The 25,523-nt window shown below is 33.4% G+C and overlaps 1 protein-coding gene across 1 annotated transcript; it reads right to left on the reverse strand.

Annotated features, from left to right (window-relative positions):
- Positions 1-527: 527 nt before the first annotated feature.
- Positions 528-25,523, reverse strand: Fng (fringe). Its single transcript, XM_073087480.1, has 8 exons — positions 25,076-25,523; positions 14,376-14,424; positions 13,602-13,704; positions 2,951-3,098; positions 2,674-2,759; positions 2,514-2,584; positions 1,943-2,120; positions 528-824 (listed from the first exon to the last, which is right to left on the reverse strand). The coding sequence occupies exons 1-8, from the start codon at positions 25,364-25,366 to the stop codon at positions 770-772; spliced, it is 981 nt and encodes a 326-aa protein (XP_072943581.1). The 5' UTR covers positions 25,367-25,523; the 3' UTR covers positions 528-769.

The following is a 25,523-nucleotide window of genomic DNA, read 5'->3' on the forward strand; positions in this document are numbered from 1 at the left end:
ACCCCTAACTTCTACTATGAAATAATTAATTCGGATCTTTCATTTCTTAACTTTTCACAAAAATATTATTTATAACAATTATATTATATTACATGTTACAACAAAAAAGCTGTCAAATGCGAGTCTCTTTTTTTTATTCTTTGCAAATGTAATCTTTTTTCTTAAAACTGAATTTGAACTTATTTACTGCCGATGCCGAATGAATGTTCATTTCCACTATGGACCCCTTAATCACACGCACTTGACCCTAAAAGCGGAGAAGTCTAATCCGGGTTCTATTTACATTTTAGTAAATACTCTACACGTTCCACTGTACATGATCACAAACAAGAACTAATTAACTTCCTGAGTTTTATGTGTTAAGTGGAAATTGTGGCGGTCGTTACAATGATTAAGTGGAACGCGCCTATTATGAATAATTAATAATTACATAGATGATGTTGTTTCGTCTGGATTTTCGGCATTCGTTTCGGCAAGTCAACTTATTTGTAGCGAAAATTTTAAATAACATTTACATATTTTTAATATTTCTGAGATACTCTCTCTCAGTGCTGAATTACGATTCCAATACTGTATCACATATCTTGTTTTAAATAAATTAATTTTGAACAATACTAGAGAGCTAATACATTACAATAGATAAGACTAAACAACGCGACTGAAATCTGCGAGAAACAGATGCACAAGAACAATAAAATATTCACCTAAGTTTTAAATATACACTTTATATGCAAGCATTTTCTTGAACACCGCGAGTCGTATATCGATGCTATCTCGGACAGAACTTAAAATGCGGGAAGAGGAAACAATGCAGCGAAAGGAACCTGCAACAAAGAACGGTTACGTACAATTCGCTTTTATCTTTTTGATGCCTTGTTTACACTGGGTTTAGTTGAGATGCTAGTGGTCATAACACTACTAACGGGGCACTAAGTTCCTACGTTCTGGTTAAAGAGGTATCAGATGTTCATATTTAGTTTCAAGTTGGCCGTGGGTAGGTCTGTTGTCCTGGGTGTAAGGACGTTGTTTCTTGTCGCGCGTGTTTGCGTTCACACACATACATGAATAAGCTCGCTGCAGTTTCTTCGCAACCTGTATGCATGTGTTTTTATATGCACAAACATGTGACGTAAGACGCACGCGTGTAGATGGCCACGCGTGCGGAGATAAACACGCGCGGCAGGACGCCCACTACGAGTTATTAATTATCTGGTATCGCTTACATATTGCCGACTCCATTAGTACATAATATATTAGAATACCAACTCGATTTTAAGTAACAATGCATATTTGACCAGAATGACACAGTTAATGTGTGTAATTAGTAATGCCGTATTTTATAGAACCACAACTATGACCAACAACCACAGTGTTCATTTGTGGGACGCGTGTTAGTCAACTCAACATCAATTACTGACGAAATAATATATTTTAAAAGTATAACTGTACTAGTGTATTATAGTTTTGAAATTACAATAAAATACGGTATAATATCAAGTTCTCAGGCAAGTTGTCTATGCCAACTTGTATATTCGCCAGTAGATTTAATAATGTGTAAAGCAGGCTCGGGTGTGGCGAGGGAATTTGTCCTTAGCAATTGAGTTTGTTGAACACGGTACGGGGAGAGAAAATTAAACGCTTGCGGTCAGATGTGAATGTGTTTCTTCGGGGAATATTTTTAATGTCTGTTGGTGCTTTGTAAGAAAACAGAGAAAACACGATGTTAATGGGAAACGTAAAAAGAGAGATGTTTATTTGTCGGTAAAAGATTATTGCGTTAAAAATACATATGTAAAGAACGTACGATTAAGAAAAGTGCATTACAGTATGTAGAAGTATACTCCATGCCTCCCTCATTTGTGAAGACCACCCTGTGTCCAGCAATAGGACATAAGAAGATAAATACAAACCAAGGGTCCTGAATAAAAGTATTACAACTTACCTAGTAGGGTCATATCTGGTGTCAAATCCAGGTACGTTGACGACATTCCATTCGTCGTTGATTTTGGAGTAGCTGAAGGATATTTGGTCGCGGAATGTTTCTGGAGCCAAAAGTTTCATTTGTTCCAAGTGAGAGTGAAACTCCGGTACTAAAGTGAGATTTTTCTTCATTAAATGTTCTGAAAGAAAATGTAATTTGTATTACAAATGCTGAGTTTAGTTCAAATATTACGGAATTTATCTAAATGCCAAAATTTTTAAAGGCACCTAATTTATTGTATTCTACATCATCATAGTTAAAGACTTTTATGCATAATTTGTACGAAATCTAGTTGTATCGTTGTTGCAACTAAACTAATGGACAAACTTTATAAAATTTGGTAAACATGTAGTCAGTGTTATGAGGAAAGCAAATATCATGATCATGAATATTGTGCAGATCATAACAGAAAGTAACTTTAAAAACACAAGAATCGCCACTAGCAAAAAATAAAACTTAATAAATTGCAAACGTTTGATAAATATAAGCCTAGTGAAACTAAGTACTTATCATCTACCAATATATTATTTACCTATTATAAATCCGATTGAAACGTCATCTGGTAACCGTATCCCTTCACAAATACTAATGAATCTGCCCCCGCTGAAAAGGAAATATGGATTATAAAGACTGTCCCGTAATCATCCATTACAAATGAAAAGGTAAATTAATTAATATGTGAGTAAACACACCTCGCAACTGGTAACATTTTCAATGCCAAACTTCTGCTTACGCAAAATCCAGCACCACCAGTAGCGAACCAGAATGAGAACATTAACTGAAAGAAAATTAAGAGTTCAAATATAACAGAGAAAAGCAAATTGTTAAAAGGAATAAGAATTCAAAAGCAATCGAGACCCAATGAACAACGCTCCTTATTCACAATTAATGAGAAGTATTCAATTTTAACAGTTATATTGAATTGGAAGCCACCAAAAATATTTTCAAAAGCAGGTGTACTTTAAGTACCTTGTTTGTGGGTTTCTTAAATATTTTAACAGGTTCATAAATCGATGTTCTTCCGAGGTACCAGTCCTCTTGATAATGATAGGTTTGCAGCAATTTGACCAAGCGCGGTATATTCACGTAGTTGTCGTCATCGAAGTGGCAAAACCATCTGGGGGACAAAAAATGAAGGAATAAGATTTACTGAAATTTACACAAAAAAAGAAACGAGAAATAAGTCGACAATATAATTATGTATGCCTTACTTGAATTGCCTTAATTTTTCAACATAAATATAAATTTGTATTAATATTAATTTACAATTCAGAAAGGCACGAGACAACATCGTATATTTATGGAAATAAAAAAAACATCATGCATGATTATACGACATCGGTTCTGGCTTCTATGTCAATTTTCAGTACCCAACAATTTGAACCTCTTAAAAACGTAATAAAAGCAGAACGATTTTCTACCGAGAGTCCTTTTAATAACAAAAATGACCGCATGACAGCGTCCGAGAATTTTAAATCGTAGTTATCTTTGAGTTTTGCTTTGGTGCCAATAATTACCGTTGCGGTATAATTTACCACCATTACGCTCGACGCAAATAACAGGAGCTGTGTCCGCGCAATGCGAGACCACATATTGCAATATCGCATACGACAAATCGCTTTGAGACGCTAAGTAATAACAACTCGGATCGAATTTCTGCATATCAGGTTTACATTTGCGAAATTAAAGCAGCCAGTGCGTAACTTGCGACAGCAATTTAATCTTTGAATCGAACAGATCTATTTATGATACTGGATCAAGTCCGGTATGCTAATGAAGGTACGAGGTCGGAATAAAATCGTTGTCTGTTTACGAGTTTTAATGAGGCGTAAATTCCATGTCGTTGGGATAAAAGGAATAGTTTTATTTGTGAGGAAACTAAAAGAAATGGTGAGGGAGTAAAAGAGCATGCTATTATAGGAGGTAACGTCGGCGATGAGGTCGTAAATATCCGTACGGGGATTAATGTCCGGCAAGTTATCCCTATACGACGCCAGCTCCGAATCTCCATCCTAACCTTGAATACCCCTCATAAAGTTTCGGGACACGAATATACTGCGGATGGAAGTGTGACTAATCACAAACAACAATGTTTTTTTTCTTTTAATTTAACCATTGGTTTATTTGGTATGCGTTATTAAAAAACCTTAGATTAATTTTGAGTTTCGTTAACTCGGGTAAAATAGAACATAATATTATTGTTACTTATATAAAAAAGTTTATTACAAGTAGTAAGAATATTTCTAGTTATTTTATATAAAAAGTAGTAAAAACTTATATTTAGCTAAAAGTAACAGAATTTTTTATATGAATGTCGGACCGCTTCTAGTAAACATAGAAAATGGAGACCGTTAAATAACATTGCCGATCTGTTTGTCCACCTGCACCCATAAAAGACAGTTTATGAATGAGAGATAAAGAGGTATTTAAGGAAATACCCGAAATAATTTAGCATAAAATATAGATACCTACTTCTAACGTGATATAAAAGTGTTTTGTGGTATCTTTATTTATTATTGTATCAAATGTTCGTATGAAAATGAGTAACAGATTGCTCTTTTTTTATACTTACTGATCTTCAATCATGAATCACATATTATGCAAAGGAAAAGATGATGGGATAAAGATCTGTTATCTCTATTCAATATACCTGTGTTAAAAGTAACATACAAGTGTTTTCTAGACATTACTTTGAGTAATATAAGGTGAATTGATTTAATAATAGGTAATTATTATCTATAATCGAATTGTAATATTGCACGACTCATGATGCGAAGCATCAGAGAGTGCTTTACGATCGAAAAATTTTTTTTAGCTTCATTTTGGCGGCTATTTTTGTTATTATAGCCTTGATAGTTCACGGAATCAAGATATTTTGCATACTATTGTCGAGATAATTTAATGGAGATTAATGCCATACTTTTTAAAAATTGATTTACTGCAATAGAATTGGAAAAAAACACCAAAATAGGTCAAAAAATTTTCCTGTCCGTCATGTGTGAAACCTGAAAACACTGTAACTTGTGAAAAAATCCATCATTTGAGTTAAATTTTTTTAAAAAAAATTCTAATCGACGATTGTAGGTCACTGAATGCGAATGATTAATTAATTCAGTGTCGTTTAATTGCAATTAATAAAAAACGAAAACTACAAGACTATCTATAGATATTATGTGCATTTATTCCACCAGGGGCGCTTGTGCAGTACCTTCTTCCTACTACAGCTGTTTTTTCGGCAATTCATTTTGAACGACTTAAGTTTTTTTTTTTATGTTTTATAATTAAATGAGCATTATGAGTCGTGCACTTTTGGATTTTCCAAACTTTTTCCTACTGCTTTGATCAGTAATCAATAATATAGCATTTTGATAGTTTTCATTCACAGATTCGGTCAAAGCAAATTGACAATTGGCTACTTGACACTTTTTGGGAAAGTGTTTTAATGAATTAGTATACGTATTATATATGCCTTTCATTGATCACTTTTTCGAAAAAAGGGCTATTCATTAATAAAAATCGAACTTTCTTTACGGTGAACGGAACGTCGCGTTAAATCAGGCAGTCAAGTGTCATTTTGTGGCGGAACGTCATTACACTGTAAACAAACAACGATTAGAAGAAAATTGAGAGTTATTTAGCTATTATAACTAAAATTTAAATAAATGACAAGTTATAAGACGTGTGCAGTGACGATGTGTACAAGGACGATCGTAACAAATTTGCTTATACAAGTTCCTAAACCCAAATCTCATAAACGTTAAAGAACTTGCAGATTCTTATATTTTTAAATCCTCTGTTTGCAAGCAATGACATTTTATACTATCTATGTAAGAGAAGTATTATTGAAAAAAAGGAATAAAGGAGATGTTTCAAAATGTATGGGCTCCCGGCCACCTTTTGTACACTATATTAAAAACTAAGAAAACATGCAAATAACAATTCGTAGGGCTTCATTTTCTTCAAATCATGTTCGTTTAATTGTTTAAAAACAATTATTTACACTTAAACTTGCAACACAACAGTGGAAAAACATCATGGCGGTAGTGATTACCGTAATAATGACATCTGTCATTCTACTTTAGCTTACTATATACATTATATACTTTTTAATATATTTTTACGCGAATGGGCGTAGATATATAAATATTGTATTGTATGGATTGAAAAACAATACCTATATTTGATAAATATAAATTATATTTACTTTCATAAATCTTGACTTAAAACAAACATACCAAAATATGTACTTCTATACCAATTTATTTTAGTTAAAACATTTAAGTGTGTAAATAAAACAACTTCAAGTACACATTTAGATAATATTTTATTTATTCTTCACTTAGATACATTATTTATTCATTTTCAATATGTTCATTTATCAATATTTTCATCTAATCATGTAGCAGGTTCTGTAATATCCTGTGACGAGCTCAGCCCAAACATCAAACAATGGTCATAGTGTGACCGCAGCTAGCTACGAGTACGGTGCGTTGCCCGGCGATGCAGTTGCAATAATAACTGATTATTTTGTCATCCCAAGAATGTCCTTGTCTTGCTATTGTAATTATCTAAAAAAAGACAAATGTAAAAAGATTAACTTCTCTAGTTTAAAATTATTAACGATTATTTCACCATTAATATAAATAACTGATGTATATTTTACCTGATGATATTGAATCCTTGTCAACACAATCCACAACGATCGCACGAAAATCACAAGAGTCCATAAAACATAAGCTGGGTAAATTAGCTATAGCTATAAGTAAGGTAGAATCAGTCCAACATCGTAAGCAGCACAGAGTAGAACTAGAAACATATTCAGGATTGAAATGGAATCTTCTCATCAGTACATATTTATTCAACGTTTACATTGGATTCCACTATTATTATATAATATGTATATATCACTTTTACATATATCAAATTGACAACTTCTTCTTTTTTAATTTGACATGTCACTTACATCTATAAAACCAGATACTATTTAAAAGGTGGTTTTGTTATAATTATTATAAATAATTAATTAAATTCAGAAATAATGACGGGATACCCAAAACAAAAGCCAGGTTGTAAAGTACTTAGGGTAACAATAACTTTACGACAAAAGCAGCGAAATACAGAATTACCGACGTGGGGGTACACATAGGTTAACTGACCGACATCGACAGTTTTGAAAACTTGACATTGACATTCCGCCATATTTAATATTTCAACGAGGAATGCTTATTTTAAATATTTTTAAACAGGAATACTTTAGGTTATCAAAATATATGTGTATTTTTCTTCAATTATACAAAATATTCGTGTTTTTTAGATATAGTGTACATGAGATGGCCGAAAATGAAACATTTCCTTTAGTAACTCTCGAGTAATTCGTCAATTCCAAATCATTGAAACGGGACGTAATCAAAACAAAACAGCAAGTGGAAGTATTCATATATTTAATATATTATATAGATGTCTATGATAAGAATAGAATTATAAGACGTCTATGAGAATTCTATTTTAAGGGCCCATTCTGTAATTAATAGGACACAATTAAAATATTTCATGACTGTGTTATTATTGATGGTGCATGTGCACTGATTAAGTTACAGGACTGTATAATTAAAAATACATGATTTGCTAATATTAGTATTTTATGAACCGATTTCTTTGTTTATTTGGTTTATATGGTTCTATTAGTGAGTACACACAGTAGAACTTTTGTATATATTTATCATATGTTACAGTTACAATAATTACTAATTGCGTGTCTGCTTTTCTTCATTACTAAAGTTATTTTCCGTAACAAATGGATATATATTTTTATCACTGTCATTCTCAGAATTAAATTGCAATGCAATAATAGGAACTGTATGGTCACTTTTCTTCCTTCATCTTGTTGGGTAGGTTACGCAAGTAAAGAAGTACTATTTCCCGTGTACTTTACTTTATGTATTTCAGACTGGTGCCCACTTTCGAAACTTTTGGCTCCTCACTTCTTCTAGGCAGGACAGTCATCACATTTTCATTTTCATTGATGTACCTTGTGTTCAGGACAACTTTTACTTTTCATGAAACACAAACTTGCCTTCCTCTTAAACTGCACATACTCTATAACGTCGTTACTATACGATTGTCGGGAAGATCTGTAAATATAAATATAACCAATTAATAACCTTAAATCAGTTCACATAAGAATATAAGTATATTTAAAAAAATCTTAATAATTACTTGAAGGCAACCTTTCTTCTGTCTGAAGTCAGTTAAGAAATGTTTTAATTGTCCGATATGATTAAATGTAAATATAAAGAATGTTTTACTTACGTTGTTTATTTGATATTTCCATAGATTATCTCACGGAAGTTTTTGTATCCATTTTGATTTATTGCACTGCATATATGGATCTTCTTTAAGCAGGTTCACGCTATCAGCTTTGATATTATAGTATGGCTTCATTTCGGTTCACAACATAAATTCAACCAACTTTAACAGCAAACGATTTAATTATTATTTGTTTTGTTTGGTTTCGATGTAGTGACGTCACATGACATTTGAGGCAGCACTGTCGCCGTTTTGGAATTTAAAATCCACAGATAAAAAATCGAAAATTTCTTTTTAAAAATTAAAATACTTAGAACGTATTAAAAAATAAACGAAATACTGCATAATTTATGTTTACTTATAAGCTATCATATCCAACATATTTCATATTTTATTGTTATAACTGTCAAGTACCCAATTATTTAGAAATCGAATTCGGTAATTATTTTTGATCATAACCAAAAACCGGTTCTAAAGAATCAACGTTAGGTACACGACAATTAAATTTCACTTTTTGTGTGAGCATATTGTGTTGGTAATATTAGCCAGCAACTACAAACTTGGTTTAACTTTAAACACAAATTTTGTGGGAAAAAACAAGCCAGCTCTAACAAAAACAGTGGTCAGGACTTTGTGTAAACGCGTGAAAATTATTGTGAGCCCGAAATAATATTGGACTTGCTCTCCAAAAACCATTAACTTATGTTGTGTATATTTGAACGCTGAGGTTGGTCCCTGGAGATTATACGTATAAATATGATGACATTTAACGAATAATGCAGCAAAGTGTACATATATATTTAGTGTCCATTGAAATTAAAGTTAGTAATGATAAAAAAATCTTGAAGATGATATCGTTATTTATAAGGAAAAAATGTTGTTTAAAATTTTATATTTCTGTTACTAATTCATATCATGTCGTAAATTATATTAGTTTCCTGTGATATTCTCATTTATGACCGACAAACGAGAAATTAGCAATCAGTATTTAAGCACCTAAAATGTTACTATTATTCATTATTTATACCGATCGTAAAGTTATAATATAAATAATACCTAAAGAAATATGTGCTAAAGGTAATTTCACTGCACTGGGCGTATATAATACGGTCATAAGAGTACGTAAACAAAGGCTCATATTCATTGTTGATTCAGACAAGCTTCTAAAAACAGAAGTTAAAAGTCGGTATGTTTTCGTTAAAACAAAAAAGGAAAGAGGTAAAAGTAGAAACAACACGGTTGTTTATTTAAAACATGCAGGTAAAATACAAATGATGATTTCATGAGAAAAATTATGATAGAAATATGACCATTGATAATAAAATAAAGATTTTTAAATACTATGCAAAATCTTGATTCTTGTTCCTAGAATTGCCTATATATTGTATTATTTTTAGTTCCTATTGGCTTTAACCTTTTTGAAGAAATCAGGTATTGTAGTGATGTTTTTATAATTGAATTAACGATAAAGCAGACATGTTACCTGATAGAAAGTAGTCATTGTCGCCTATGGACATTTGCAACACTAGAGGAGTCACCAATGCATCGTCGGCTTTAGATGAGACCTCTTTTTGCCTCATGTCATAGCACATATATGTTCGTAGCAAGAACGTCCGTGGAAACCGAACCATGGAAACCCAAATTTTAAACTAAATTTATTTTTAATTAAAATTTATTTGCATGCAAGATGTAAAAGTTGTATGAATAAAAATAACAAATTACTAATAAAAACTGACAAGACAAGTTTCATAATATACAAAATCTTAATTAAGAAAGGTTTAGCTAAACAGGATATCTGTATCAAATTACTACCAATTATAATTAAATCGAAACGAACATAATAAATCGATATTAACGTTCACCAACAATTAATGATTTAATAATCGTAAGTTGTAAATTTAAGCCATTAAAAACCGGATATTGCGAATTTTATACGACGTTCAAAATGAGTACAAATAAAATGAGATTTCGTTATACCTTAAGAAGTGTTACTGGTTTTTAATGTATTTTAATAAAATGTACTTTCTTATCGGAAATGGAAACGTCATGGAGTAATTAATTTGAGAAAGTTAAAGTCGATGCATGAGGCTTATTTTGGGATGTAATATGACCAAAAATGTTTGCTTTTATCACTCAATACTTGAAATTTGGCAGATGTGGCCTAAAATACACTTCGGTACATTCAATATGATCACATTCACGTTATGTTCCTGTATCTAATTGCGGTCACTTATGCATAGTCAATAATTAAAATCAGTTTTAAAAAAACGTGCATTATAAATAAACATGAGTTCATCATATGGTAAATAGCTACTACGGCCCGTAGACATATGTAAACAATTCCGTAAGATTAGATTCGTACATGAGGTTGGCAACAGAAGCGTTGCTACTACTGAGGAAAAAGTAGGAAAGCCTCAGATAAGCATGACACATTTACCACAACCTTCAAACCATAATACAGCAGCGCTTAACACTGCTGTGATAAGGCAGAAATATGTGTGGCGGTGGTGCTGCCGGAGACGAATAACAGAGGATTCTACCTTCGGACTGTGTATATGCCCTTCTGTTATTTCAATTACATAGATATCTATAAACAGCATAACCTGCTAAATGTACGCGAACACTTATTGTTTTTCCTATAGAGTTGTTTACGTGAAGCGTTATTAATTGCTTTGTTGTTGCTTTGTTCTCATTCTCAGAGCCCACATTACCATCTTCATCATTATCTGTCTCTATTGTGTATAAGTAATATTAATCACACAAAAATCGATAATACGACAGTACAACCAAAATTTTGAGTCAGTCTAAACAGTGTGTATTTATGTGATGTGGTGGTGATGTTGGATAACTCAATATTTTGATATATTATTTTACTTCCCTCAGTATAACTAATAGGTACTTTATATATTTCCCATTATGGACCCATTAGTGTCTCAAAATTGGAAACATAGAGCTGAGAGAAAATAGAATTAAGAGCGTTCTGCTGAGTTTGGGTTGGTGTAATTTACACAACTTTAAGATTTGTTGTTGGAGCTCTCAGGTATATAGGTTTCCTCATCAAGAAACACGGAGTGCGTTGCTAAATTCCGGAAAACACGTACATGTACCTCGAATAAAGAAAAGTTTTATATAATTTTTTCCCTGTTAATTTCTAATACGCGCAAAACTTTGAAAAAACCTTAGATTATGATACTACACTCTGAAATTATCATATTCCACAAATATGATGGTTGTGTGTATGTCCTTTAATTTTATTAATACCTCCCTATTCATCTCTCCATTCCATATTGGTCAGCGGACCGACAATTCCCTCATACGCTCAAACAAATATCACGTTCCTGTTAATTGCAGTACAGATATTCACGTCGGTTATAATTACAGGCTGATTAATTACGTCCGTTCTATCACGTAACGAATTCCACTTTGATTGCGTTATAATTGCTCGGGATATGTCGTTTGATGGACTAGCTAATGTGAGGACTGAGGAGTTATGAGTTCAAGCACCTATTAGTGGTTGAGTCAGTCATTAGAACTAGATGTTTTCATCTTGACGCTGAACGTTTTTTGAGTTTATCCTAATGACGCACAGTATGCCTCAGGGCCGGATTTCGAAGTCTGGAGGCCCTGAAGCAACGAAGGATCCGAGGCCCCTAATTATTTTTGGAATAAAAGGATTTATATCTTTTAAAAAAATGTGAACATTTTTTAATTAAGTAAGTGTAAGTAACTTATAAGTGAAATTAGGATATTTCTTATTACTATTGTGGGGGCCCCAGGAAAGTTACCTCGTTAGCCTTATCCTAAAACCGTCCCTAGTATACTTAGTAGGTCCGTAGGTAGTTGGTACATTGAAAATATGATGAGTAATAGCTGCCATTATGTAGTGATCAATGCCAAAAGTGGCATTTAGTTATAGTAGACTAGTGGTGCCCGCGGCTTCGCCCGCATTTTAAAGATATAATATGACATACATTAAACAGAAAATTCATGGTTTGGTGGTTTAGGCGTGAAGAAAAGACATACAGACAGACAGAGTTACTTTCGCATTTATAATATTAGTAAGGATTAGTAAGGATATCGATTAAAATAATCGACTTTTTGGTCCAAAGGATCGATTCTCCGATTAATCGATCTTAGATCGCCATCCCTAATTCCCGTGGGATTTTCGGGATAAAAACTATCCTATGTCCGTTCTCGGGTCTCAGACTATCTTTGTACAAAATTTCATTAAAATCGGTTCAGTGGTTTAGGCGTGAAGAACAGACAACCAGACAGACAGACAGACAGACAGACAGAGTTACTTTCGGATTTATAATATTAGTAAGGATAAATACGCCCTTAACTGCAACTTATATTATACCTTCTGTCCGTCGTACCATTAATGTCAAAGTTTAAGGTTTAACTAGTTAGTATCTATGGACAGTTATTCCACTTGTGCAAGTACTCGTACATTCTCGTTAGCACTATAATTTGACCACATTTTACATTAACTAACTGTCGCTCTACCAGTTTCTAGCATAAGTGGTATCTTAGTTTGACTGTAAGGTAGTTCTGCCGTAACTATATCTAGGATCACTTTAGTAACCTAATTTGTTACTTTAGTTTCTATAAACAACGCATTCTTTCTTATTTATTCAACTATTTCGGGTTTCAATTCAGCCGCAATAACTTACCATTCTACAAGTTGACTATCAACTGTAATCTGATGCTTAGAATAGAAATAAAAACGGCCATTAAAACCATTAACGGAGTTGGTATGTTCGTTTATGTCGATATTAATATCACCATTAACAGCTTCATTCTAATTACGAAAGCTTTTTGATTCCACAGTTTACATTACAGCATTGTTAATGAGAATTGCTATTACCGTCTATTGCCTTAAGCGCATTCAACGTCTATTTTGAATACGCATCAAGTTTCTAACCCGTTTGTTACTTCTAAGGGCTCGCGCTCACTGCCGACATGGCAAGGAAATTTTGTGCAGTTTGAAATTATAATTTAGAGGTGCGAATGTAGAATATAAATTTTGGTTAAGATCGTCGTCAGTACAAAAATAAAGATTCGGTTTTCTTAGGCAGGTTGTGCATCGTAATTATAATTTCATTTTCATTACATGTCTAGCGTTATTTTAATTCTATTCGCTGAAACCGTGCCAAGTCACCCCGGCAGTGAGCGTAATCCGTGAGTGTGTGCTTTTACAAGTAACCTTAAACGTTACGTTTTAACTTTAAATGTTTCTGTTTACATCCCTAAATACCGCAATTCTGTCTTATCATACTATTTACGTCCACCTCACAATAGAGACGGTACTTACTTTTTACCGCTTTCCAGGAAACGATCGTACTCGACGGACATTTTGCAACAGAGATGTTTGCGCTGATGCGACGCCGAACAATTGGTGTTTACCATGTGACCGTCTGGAACAACAAAATAAGACTTAACACTCTATCCCTGAAAATATAAGGTCTAGTTTATTCTAAGACACAAACTTTTGAGTTCAATTGGTATTTGTACGAGAGCGAGATTCACGTGTTCAAAGTTTGACAACTGAACAGCGTCCGACAAAGTGGAACACTGTATTTTTCTGGTCCAGATATAACTTTGATGTTGGGTGAAATGAGAATCTCTCCATTGTTTGTTGAAATAGCTGCACTTTGACTCAGCGTTCGTCATAGGTGAGAAGATATGGGGATAGAGCATGAAAATAATGTTATTACTAAAATTTCGATGTCTCCATTAAAGTTGTTACTGGTGCCGTAACATTTTGTTCTAAGTAAACATATTAGAAAATCTAATGTTTAAAAGAAATTTTATATTATTTTATGAAACAGTGTTTTACAGATTGTTTAATTTTTTTTATTTGTATAAGTACATAATATAATTATAGTATAAGTACGTATTAAATTATGTCCATTGGGTTTAATGTAAAAAATTGTAAAAATATACCGAATTGTGTATGTATGTAATGTATGTATGTAATATGTATGTATGTAAAAATGTGTATGTATAGTATAAAATAACATGCATGCAATATGTATTCCTTTACATAACAATATGTATTCCTGTAGATATGCAAGAAATAACTTACTCGTCTGATTTTGATGTTGACGGTTGTCCGTGTCCGTGAAAAACCAAGTCTGCAACAAATAAAAGAAGTTTTAGAATTAGAATCCTTAGATATATTGATATGATTATTTATATACAAATTTTGTTAAAGTTTCACTGAAGTACGCAAAAAAAAAATCATGTACCGAATTTGTTCATTAATATCTATTTATATAGATTAATAATTAATAAATGTTCATAAATCTATTTAAATAGATTAATAATTAATTGATATAGTACTATAATTTTTATTGAAAATACTATAAATCATAGTGTTAATTTTCGAAACGTTATCAAATTCTACAAAAGCGAAATATGAATACACGGAATTACTCTACAAATTGCCACAAATACATACACATTATTTGGTAATTTATCACAGCCGTTTGTTTGGTCAGAATGTGATTTGTACCTGAATTAATGAGGCTTGTATTTGCTATTTACTATCTGCTAATATTACACTAACACGCTGCTAAATGATACCAGCTGGATGATGTGATAGGGCGGTATTGAAAACTGAATGTAGGGGCCCTTAAGTACACTTTGGAGCCCCCTTTTTAAATTTATAAAAATGTGTAAGTCATCAGTGTTCAATTTCATTTAGTGAATTTATTATTTTTCTACAGGTACTATATACATTATTTGGTAATTAATCATAGCCGATTGTTTGGTCAGAATGTGATTTGTACCTGAATTAATGAGGCTTGTATTTACCATTTATTATCTGCTACTATTACGCTAACACGCCTCTAAATGATACCAAGTGGATCAAGTGAGGGCGGCAGTCCATATTAAATGTAGCTATACAGATTTAAGGGTCCTACTTAAAATCATATAAATGCAGATGTCATCAAAGTCTTAAGTGTCCTTTATTGAAAAACCGTTTATTATTTTGCTACCGATACTATATACAGTAGGTAAAGAAATATTTTTTAAGAATCCACGAGTAACATAGGCTACATTTTATATGAAATATATTTGATTTTGAGGCGGTACAAAGTTTGCAGAGTCAGCTAGTATTAAATAAAATCAAAGAAACTATTTAATATTTAAAGTTATCAAGAATGTATCATATCAGTTTGGTTGGAATGTAATTAGCAATTAGATAAGTCTTGTTGTATTTACTCTCCGCTTATACGTAAAACTATGACCAAAATAAGATGTTGTTAATCCTTTTACGTATGCGTTTATATTTGGGACCTATAGAAATCGGAGTATCACTCGGATATGAATCGAGAAGCCGTTTACAACATATTTTCAACAACGAACTAAAATAACTGAAGCAGTAGGTACTTGTACTACTACAATCGCTACTATTACTACGCCTGCTACTAATATAACAATCCTTATCACAGTAAAAAATGTAATGGCATGTTGTATGTGGCACATATTGCGCATTCATAGCCATAATATTTGTTTTTCCATAAAAACAGCTACATACAACAAAAAACAGACATAATTAGACAGTGGGTGAGACCATTAGGATGTAGGGCGGAAAATCGGCAATTTTGCCGCCTGGTTGTCAGGGCGAGCTGACCGAAGATATAAATTGTCTAAAAGAGGCATTAAACGCCACGAATTAGCAATTCTATAAATTCTGCGAAGCGCTTATCATGATTCGAGGGATCATAAATCAAGAGTGTATGAGCGTTGAATTGAGATTGATAACTCGGTGGCGATCTGTGAATACAAATTTCTAGAGAAGGAAGATGTTTAGCGAAAAGAACGAAGTAATTTCTGATAAAATTTCTTCAATGATTTTTTTCTTAGGTTATTCGAAATCTCCAACTTTACCGTAATTTATAGCGAACTGCTAAAGTACACAGTTGTATATTTTGATAAAATATTAATATCTTTATGAAAACATATTTCTGTAATAATTCATATTCCGTTCTTACAGTGCTTCCAGTGTACATTTTATTTTTGAATTTGAATTAAATATTTTCAAGTCGAAACTTATCATTTTATGACGGCAGTTTATTTTACTACACATAACTAGAAACCCATATTTTTACACTGTCAACATTTAATAAAAAAACAATGCATCATTTCATATTTTGAAATCGGTTAAAACAATTATTGTACTATTTATGTACCTGTTATTTACCTTATACCAATCACGAGAAATCAGTTCCATTCAGCCTAGATCTGTGTAAGCAAACAGCGTTAGCCACACCCGACTTGGCGCACGATATATTTGGCTAAGGTAATGCCCGATACTATACAATGCATTATGACATCTTAAATCACTTATTATATTATTTATGTACTATTTATCTTATACCATTCACGAGAAATTAGTTCCATTCACCCTAGATCTGTGTAAGCAAACAGCGTTAGCCACACCCGACTTGGCGCACGATATATTTGGCTAAGGTAATGCCCGATACTATACAATGCATTATGACATCTTAAATCACTTATTATATTATTTATGTACTATTTATCTTATACCATTCACGAGAAATTAGTTCCATTCACCCTAGATCTGTGTAAGCAAACAGCGTTAGCCACACCCGACTTGGCGCACGATATGTTTGGCTAAGGTGATGTCCGATACTATACAATGCATTATGACATCTTAAATCAGTTATTATATTATTTATGTACTATTTATCTTATACCATTCACGAGAAATCAGTTCCATTCACCCTAGATCTGCGTAAGCAAACAGCGTTAGCCACACCCGACTTGGCGCACGATATGTTTGGCTAAGGTGATGCCCGATAAGCCGCAAAGGTCCTTTCATGAGATTACATTTCTAGCAAACAAACGCTTAATAGTGTTGTGTGTTAGGGAAAACACTTTGTTACACTTTGATGTGGCGCCTCAACTACTGAGAAAAATGTTTTTGGTAAAAATTCTGAGTAATATAAAAAAAAACCTTTATTGTTTTTCTTTTACAGATAGATTTCTAAACTAACGAGTACACATTACGTGTGTACATAAATAACTCAAAACAATACATTATAAAATCCTAATATTGACATTTGTAATTTAATTCAAAATACCTAAATCAGAAAACTGTAACAAAAATACAATGTTTACTATTATTTCTATGCTTCTAACTTAGTTTTGTAATCTGTGAAAGTCTATTAAAAAGAAGGTTTCAAACTTTTTAGGTATAATAGCCCCAGCGCACCTTACATGAGGTATCAGAAATGTGTTTCTAATGGATGTTAAACTCCGTATCTCTCAAGTAGGAATACGAATTTAATCCAACCCCTTATTGTTATTATTTCTGTGTTAGTATATAATTTGAGTTTGCACTGCAAGGCACACCTAGTGACTCACGACGTGACCTGCTTGATAAATCACGAAGGTCCGAAATTTCAAAACTGATTGAGAAAATGTTTATGTTCCCTGCCCTTTACGTGTTCGCGGTAACAGGTCGTTAGGAAATTGATAGGCTTTAGTATTGCAAATATATAAATTAATCTGCATTGAAGTAGGCGAGGCTGAAATTTAACAATCGAAATTCCGTTGTGTACATACATTCAGAGGTATAATTTTGTGTATTTACAATGATTCTTATATTTTACGATCGATCTGGGTAGGAACATAAGTATCCCGCTCAGAAGAATGTATGTTCAAGGGGACTCTTACATATTAGACCGATCGATCGATGGTCGCTCGACGTCATAGATCTTATCCAATGAACAGCCAAAGCTTTCCTCTTTTTCTCTCTATCTGATCATCATATTTTATAATTTATCATATCTTCCTTATAAGCTAAATATTGTCAACTGCATAATTCGGCATATAATACAGTACTTGAACTACATGCGGTTTTTACCTCATTCTTATAAACTTACGAGTATGTTTGATCGTTTTAAAGATAAGCTTAAACAATAACACATTAAAATTACGAAAATTTAAAATTATTGCTACTAACATGCCTATTATCTTAATTCTTAATTAGCCGTGTTGATTGCTTTGAGGATAAGTAGAACCTATAAAGTCATTTTTTGTTATCGAGGGGGAAACCTTCATGAGGTAACCGGATCCGTAGGAGCGACACAGGGTTATGTGGGATTTATACCGCACTAAAACCCCCCCGGTGGCCGTCCTCGGCGTTGCTAAGAGGACTCTGAACGCGTTGCCCCTTCGGGCTCCGCTCGGGTGAGTTCAGGCCTCGCCACACCGTCTGGTGTTCACGACGCTATGCGACCACACATACCGCCGTCCTTCTCGTGGTCGCTTGCTAGACAGTTCGATTTCCCATTCTCGCCGCCCGCAAACCCGGAACCCCCATTTAGTTGCCTCTTACGACAGGCTGGGGATACCGTAGCCCTATTCTGGTCTCGGAGCTACAGGGTCATAGAGGCAAAAGTACCTAATAAGTAATACTCGTACAAGTATAACACGATTCATGTTATTTTTTGTAATTTACAAAAATGCGTCTTTAGCCAAATACTGTGCCACTTTTGGGCACGGCTCTCTTTTGAGAGTGAGAGGAAATAAAGCAATAGTCCACCACGCTGACCTTTGAGAACTTTTATTTAAGAACTCTTTGGTGTGTAATTGTTCTTAAAGCAAGTGATAATTAATTCATAACACGCCATGAATGTTAAAAAGTTTGAAGTAATACATTTGTAAATGTAAGCCGTGTAAGATGTTCCCTACAGACATTTATTAAACCTACGAATAGTTCTGACACTATATGATACACTCGAGGCTAGTTCAGACGCGTGACAAGGGAGATTTATGAGTCTTTCGGAAAAGTTAATGTAGGTGGAAGTGACTTATGGAATATAGTTTTATTTCTGAAACTTTTTCAATTTGAGAAACCAAATTCAAATGTAGCTCAAGTTATTCATTGTAAACATTGATCTTTGCGATAACCTAAGGATCGTTACACCTAGGCGACCAACGTACCCTTAGTATGAGTTTTTACGTTTTTACAAAAATGACGGTTTTGATATTTGCGTATTTGCCCATACACTTCCAATCAGCGCCCCTAGCGGATTGTATTTGATTGGAAATGTATGGGAAATGCGTAAACAAAAACAAAAGCAGTATTTTTTGTAAAAACGTAAAAACTCATACTAAGGGTACAGTTGTCGTTTAAAGTTTCCTTTAGCACCTTTCTGTTTTCCTCGTTGATGTTAATATTATAAATTATTTGCTCTTTGAATATTGGAGTCATTTGAATATTGCCCGAAGTAAGTCACAGTAGCGTTGCTACCCCCGAGGAATAAGCCTAAGTGTAAGCCTTATCAGATCTTAATTAGAATAGTCAGTGAAATAGGCGTTGTCGTGTGTTTTCGGAGCTGAATCACGAAGGTATTTACCATCTTTTATTCCATTAATACATTCTATGTTATTTTTTAAACACACACAATGAATCCCAAAGTAAAGAAACACCGATCGTGTAGTTTGTTATTGTAGGCACTGTGCAGCTCTCATATTACGGTACCGTACACCGTGTTGTACGTCGTACACATTTCGAAAATGTGGTGTAAATCAATAAAAAATTCAAAACATTCAAGCCGAAGAAACATAATATGGCGAAATAGGATCTGTCAAGTGACGTGACTATAGCAGTGGGACGTGAAATAGCACTATGAATACCATAATAGGTTCAACCAAGATAGTTTTCACAACGAATCCCAAAGTGAAGTAAGACCAATCGTGTCGTTTGCTAATAAGAAGCCGTGGAAACACGCAATTTGTCGTACACATTTCAAGAACGTGGTGTAAGTCAAATAAAAGATTCAAACGGTTATGATAAGCCGAAGAAACACGATATGGCGGAATAGGATCTGACAACTGACGTGACTACAGGAGCGGGACGTGAAATTGCACTATGAATACCAAGATAGGTTCAACCAAAATTGTTTTTACAACAAATCCCAATGTAAAGGTGAGCTTATAGTGTCGTTTATTATTGTAAATACCGTGGAAACATGCATCTCCCAAATACCAAATGTTCGTACGTCGTACACATTTGAAGAGCGTGGTGCAAGTCAAATAAAAAATTCAAACGGTTATGATAAGCCGAAGAAACACGATATGGCGGAATAGGATCTGTCAACTGACGTGACTAGCAGTGGGACGTGAAATAGCACTATGAATACCAAGATACGTTTTAATGCAGTTTGCATATTGAATGACTTTGTAAATAAATCTAGGAAATGGAAATGAAAATTTATTTCCTGCAGCAGTCACGAACGGGGAAATAATATTGCTGTAGAATTTAAAGGATTTGGTTCCATTTGATTGAAAGCATTTTATTTGATGTGTATAAAATGCATTAATAGCATTAGAAAATGCCGTGAAATTAAAAATTGGTGAAAAGAGATCGACTAAAGACGTCTAATGTCAAAAAATGTTAGTTTAATCTCCATGAGCGTTAAATACAAAATAAATGCAATTCAAGTTATGACACAAAAACGCATCAAGTCACCTAATTACTTTAATTATTCACTAGTACTACTTATTTAGACATACAGGTTAAAAGTACAAAGTATCAATGTAATCACTTCCTTTAATAGGATAAAAATGTTCTTCAAATTTGTTGAAAATTATATGTAGTCTTCTCCATCTATGAAAAAAATATAACCGTGAAATTTTATAAGTAACGATGGCAGTACTAGAGATTTTTGCTTTAGTACAAAACTTTCGTTAACAGCAGAAATAGTCGATCTACAAATCGCTACACCTAATATAACATATATCAGGTGGAGCGGTTTAAAAAAAACTTGATGTACCTAGAAAATATAATAATAAAAATCCAAAAAAATATTTTCAGTCACGAACGAATACACAGATATCCCGTCTGTCCTATTTCACAAATCGACCGAAACACTGAAAACACAAAACAATAGACCGCGCGGGTTTTATGGGCGAATATATCAAACATTTTCCTTATCGTTCACTCACGTGAAAGCCAATGGTGTCCATTACGTGGACGTGACACAACGTCCAGTCAATTATAATAAATTGGCCGACCACAAGCAACGGGTCAAATTACAATAGAGTATGGAAAGAAAGGGAAACTTTAACGCTAACTTCGTAAGTAGGGTATGAGAAAAACACTAAGAAAGCTTCAATATTATATAGAAAAGCTGAGAATATATTCTTTACATTTCGAATATTCATTTCAATAATCTTGTTTCTTATAGAAAACTAAAGCAAACGTTTCTGAATATAATGATGATACGGGTGACATTAACTCACGTGATATAATCAAAATTCCGATAATGCAAACTAAATACGGGAGTCTTAAACGCAGTTTCATCATATATACTTAAATAAATCTGTCTCATAGTAACTCACTACAGTTCCATCGCTTTTCACGTAAATCAAATCTTATTATCAATAATCATTACAAGTTATTGTGACAATACAAAGAAGTTTTAACAATTAAATTAGAAATATTTATGATATAAGATAAATCAAAGATACAAGACATTCAATTCCATCTAATACGATTGGAAGACTAAAATAAATTTATTGATAGCCAAGATACGGGTTATCGGGTCTAAGCTGGTCATAAATCAAATATAATAAGAGAGCTTTCGATACAAAAAGGGCGAAATCAAGAGAACAATCTGGTCACGTGGCGGGCGCGCGTCGTGCCACGCGCTGCGCAAGCGCAGGGTCCATGTTCCAATAGTTATTTATGTTGGTCCTTCGAGCCGGATTAACGGTCGATTATGCACGCTCCAGATTCAGGAAACAGCCAACGGGCGCTGCACGACCGGCCTCGTACCGTTTTCTATTGTTCCGTTTGTATAGTTGGCGATTTGAATTGCCGTTTATATCTCAAATTTTCATGATAAGATTCTGATATTTGACGTAAGTATGCTAATTTATTTTTATTTTTGAAATAAACTATAAGTTTTGTTTTATTAAATACTTTAAAACGTGATAACGGCATATGCATATTTAAAAGTCAAATGTGGTGACTGCAAATGAATGGTATGTTTAATTAGTCAATGAATACGATGATAGCTTTCTATAATAACATTCTCTGTAATCACAATAACTATTTTATTAATAGGGTTCATATAATAATATTCGAAACGAGATGCGATTAAATCGAAACTCCTACTGCGAGATAAATGTAGCGACGGAATATTTTTCTGTAATAACGATGTTTCTGTCACCGTCATTGGACGCATATTTCTCTGTTGTCAAATAATGGCCTCTCAGATTCTAAAGAATGGAGTTAGAAATAATTTCCAACTTTTTCAAAAACTGGTTTGTTTTTTTGTTGTTCGTTTAGTCTTTTGCATAATCATACGATCAGGTTTTACGAATTACGGCTTTTTGGCAGTTGTAAGATAGGGTAGGGAATGGTAGCCAGTCTAGAAACAGGTTTGTTCTGCGGCTGCAAGATGACAAAGATAAAAGCAGGGAATTAAGCTATTCTCCCGTAACTAATTTCGAAGTTAATGGCGATTTTGACCCCTTAACAGCGAAGCCTGCTGTGTTAATTTCAGCGCATATATCTTGCTTGATAAGAAACATGATTTACAAATGGTTGGGTTAAAGTGCTATGTAAAATTGAATTGATTTAATTAAATTTTACAGACTTTTTATACAAGTATATATTGGATTAAGTTAAGATTAAAACTACTTCGCAACAATCCGCTACAAATATGTATGATGGTATATATTTTAAACCATGCAGTATGTACCACCCTCCCTCCCTCAAAGGATGCATGCAGATGCAAAAATTAAAAATATACACCACCATACATACCACCACCAACACGTGTTTCGCTCCAAAACGGAGCATCATCAGGGTAAGTTGACTCTACGACGGTTAATCGCTAAGACCGTAGAAGATCTTAGCGATTAACCGTCGTAGAGTCAACTTACCCTGATGATGCTCCGTTTTGGAGCGAAACACGTGTTGGTGGTGGTATGTATGGTGGTGTATATTTTTAATTTTTGCATCTGCATGCATCCTTTGAGGGAGGGAGGGTGGTACATACTGCATGGTTTAAAATATATACCATCATACATATTTGTAGCGGATTGTTGCGAAGTAGTTTTAATCTTAACTTAATAGCATGGATTTCCGCAAAGTAACGCCTGATACAATTAACTATTGGATTATTTATTTGTGTGTGTAAAAAAATTGTAAGGTAACAAAATAATAAAATGTTATATGGGTGTTAATTTTTTTTATCATAACTGATACAACAATGGCTATTACAAAAATGTAGTATAAAAAGTACTCTTTTTATGTTATCTAATACACTGTTAAATATTATTACAGTTGTGGATAACAATAATATCATATTGGATACATATATCGATGGAACGGTAGAGGCAATTAGTGTTGAAACCTATTTTGAGGATTAAAATGTAACTGAATTCTACCAAACCGCATGTGACCAACGCGACCGACTGTGTCCGAATGCATGTAGAAAATCTTACCCTGCAATGGATGTAGTCATCACTCTACATAAAATATCTAATAAGACTTTTCGCGTTAAATATCAATAACTAAACATTTGTACTGATTTCAGATAAGAAAATCAAGACGACTTGAGTCAATGAATTGTACGTAACGCGTGAATTTAAATTGTTGATCACGTTTAAGCGTAGTATTGTCCAGAATAAAAATATGTCCGAGACGATTCTTTATCATTGAAACCAGATGTTCGCACTGACAAGAGCGACTCAACTAAAAGTTAGTATAATGCGTGTCTTATATTTATTTACATTATGTAACTTATTTCTAAATATTGTATAGCAATCTTTACTCATATTTGTTATCATATATCCATTAGCTATTAAAAAAAGCGTATTAATATTAACCTAACGGTATGTACCTAACGGTATCTTTAAATATAAAAATGTTTTTTTTTTCTAATCTGTGTATCTTATAACGCAGCTCAAAGTTTCCCTTTTTTATTTTAAAGTTTTGGAACAACTAGGCAAAAGTTTTAACTTTTTAACGTTCTACCATATCTTTTACAAAATACGCTTTATCTTAAATAATGTTCTATTTCTTATGTCAACCTGCTTGCAACTTGTCTGCATTGATAACGAAGGCGTTTTAAAATATATAAATATAACGGTCAATGTGTATCGTTACTTTATCGTTATGTAAATTCGTGATAAAATGACCTGTATGTATTAACTATATACCTAGTACTTTTTTCTGCGTCATATTTGCACCAAAAATGTCTTCGTGCTAGCAAATATACCTGATTCAATTTTATGTACTACCCATTTCGACAATTGCTAGTATCAAATCCTTGTCTTGCGCAATGTCTGACAAGGGATTTATTATTTAGTTAGATGGACTGTATGCTCGCCCACCAGTCTCTAACAACAATATCATTGTACAGCGTGCTGCGTATAGGTAAACACGTATGTCTGTATGCTTCAAAAGTTATCTGATTAAGCAATAGTTGGTAAACAATTCCTTATCAGGCGGTTATTTTTGTTGTGGTGTTTCTATTTTTAAGTCTTAGGTGGTAAAGCACGTTCAAGTATTAACTTAATATATATTTTTTATACTAATTAACTAAAATAACAGTTTTAGGGTAATTTAAAAATATTAAAACACGTTTTGCATCTATAATTTCTGCATTGCAATTATTTTAAACGCAACGAATACACTTAAATAACCTTGAAAATAAGATATTAAAGTTATTTAAACTAAAAATAACAGATAATTATACTACTTGCTGTATTAATTAACAAAACATATACCTGTTGCTTCGCCATTTGGAACCATGTCTTCAGTATAATCGGCAGCCTTGTATACTGGTAATGTTTAGTTGTTTTAACACTTATAAATATGTCATCTAAAGTTATATTCTTACTCTGTCCACTATCATAGATACTCGTTTTAGTTACGGGTTCGATAGATAAACCAGACACTTGCACTGCCGCGCGACTTTCTTGGGAGTTGAAGTTCACTCCTCCTTGATACACTAATAGGCTACTGTACCCTAGGGCTAGGAGCACAGCTGCGGCCTTAATTATCCTACGGCCACCCATACCAGAGCCGACTGGCGCCAACGCGCCGATAAACACGAGAAAGTCTTAGCGCGTCGTCACTCATCTGTCGAACTTTGTTATCGAAACACTATTTATAAGGACGATCCGCTCGAACAGACCTGCGACGACAGAGAACGGTTACAAACTAAATAAAAAT

The sequence above is a fragment of the Epargyreus clarus genome, unplaced genomic scaffold (assembly GCF_041222505.1).
Source record: "Epargyreus clarus isolate Ecla_fem2 unplaced genomic scaffold, WU_Ecla_fem_2.2 ptg000026l, whole genome shotgun sequence".
NCBI lineage: Eukaryota > Metazoa > Arthropoda > Insecta > Lepidoptera > Hesperiidae > Epargyreus > Epargyreus clarus.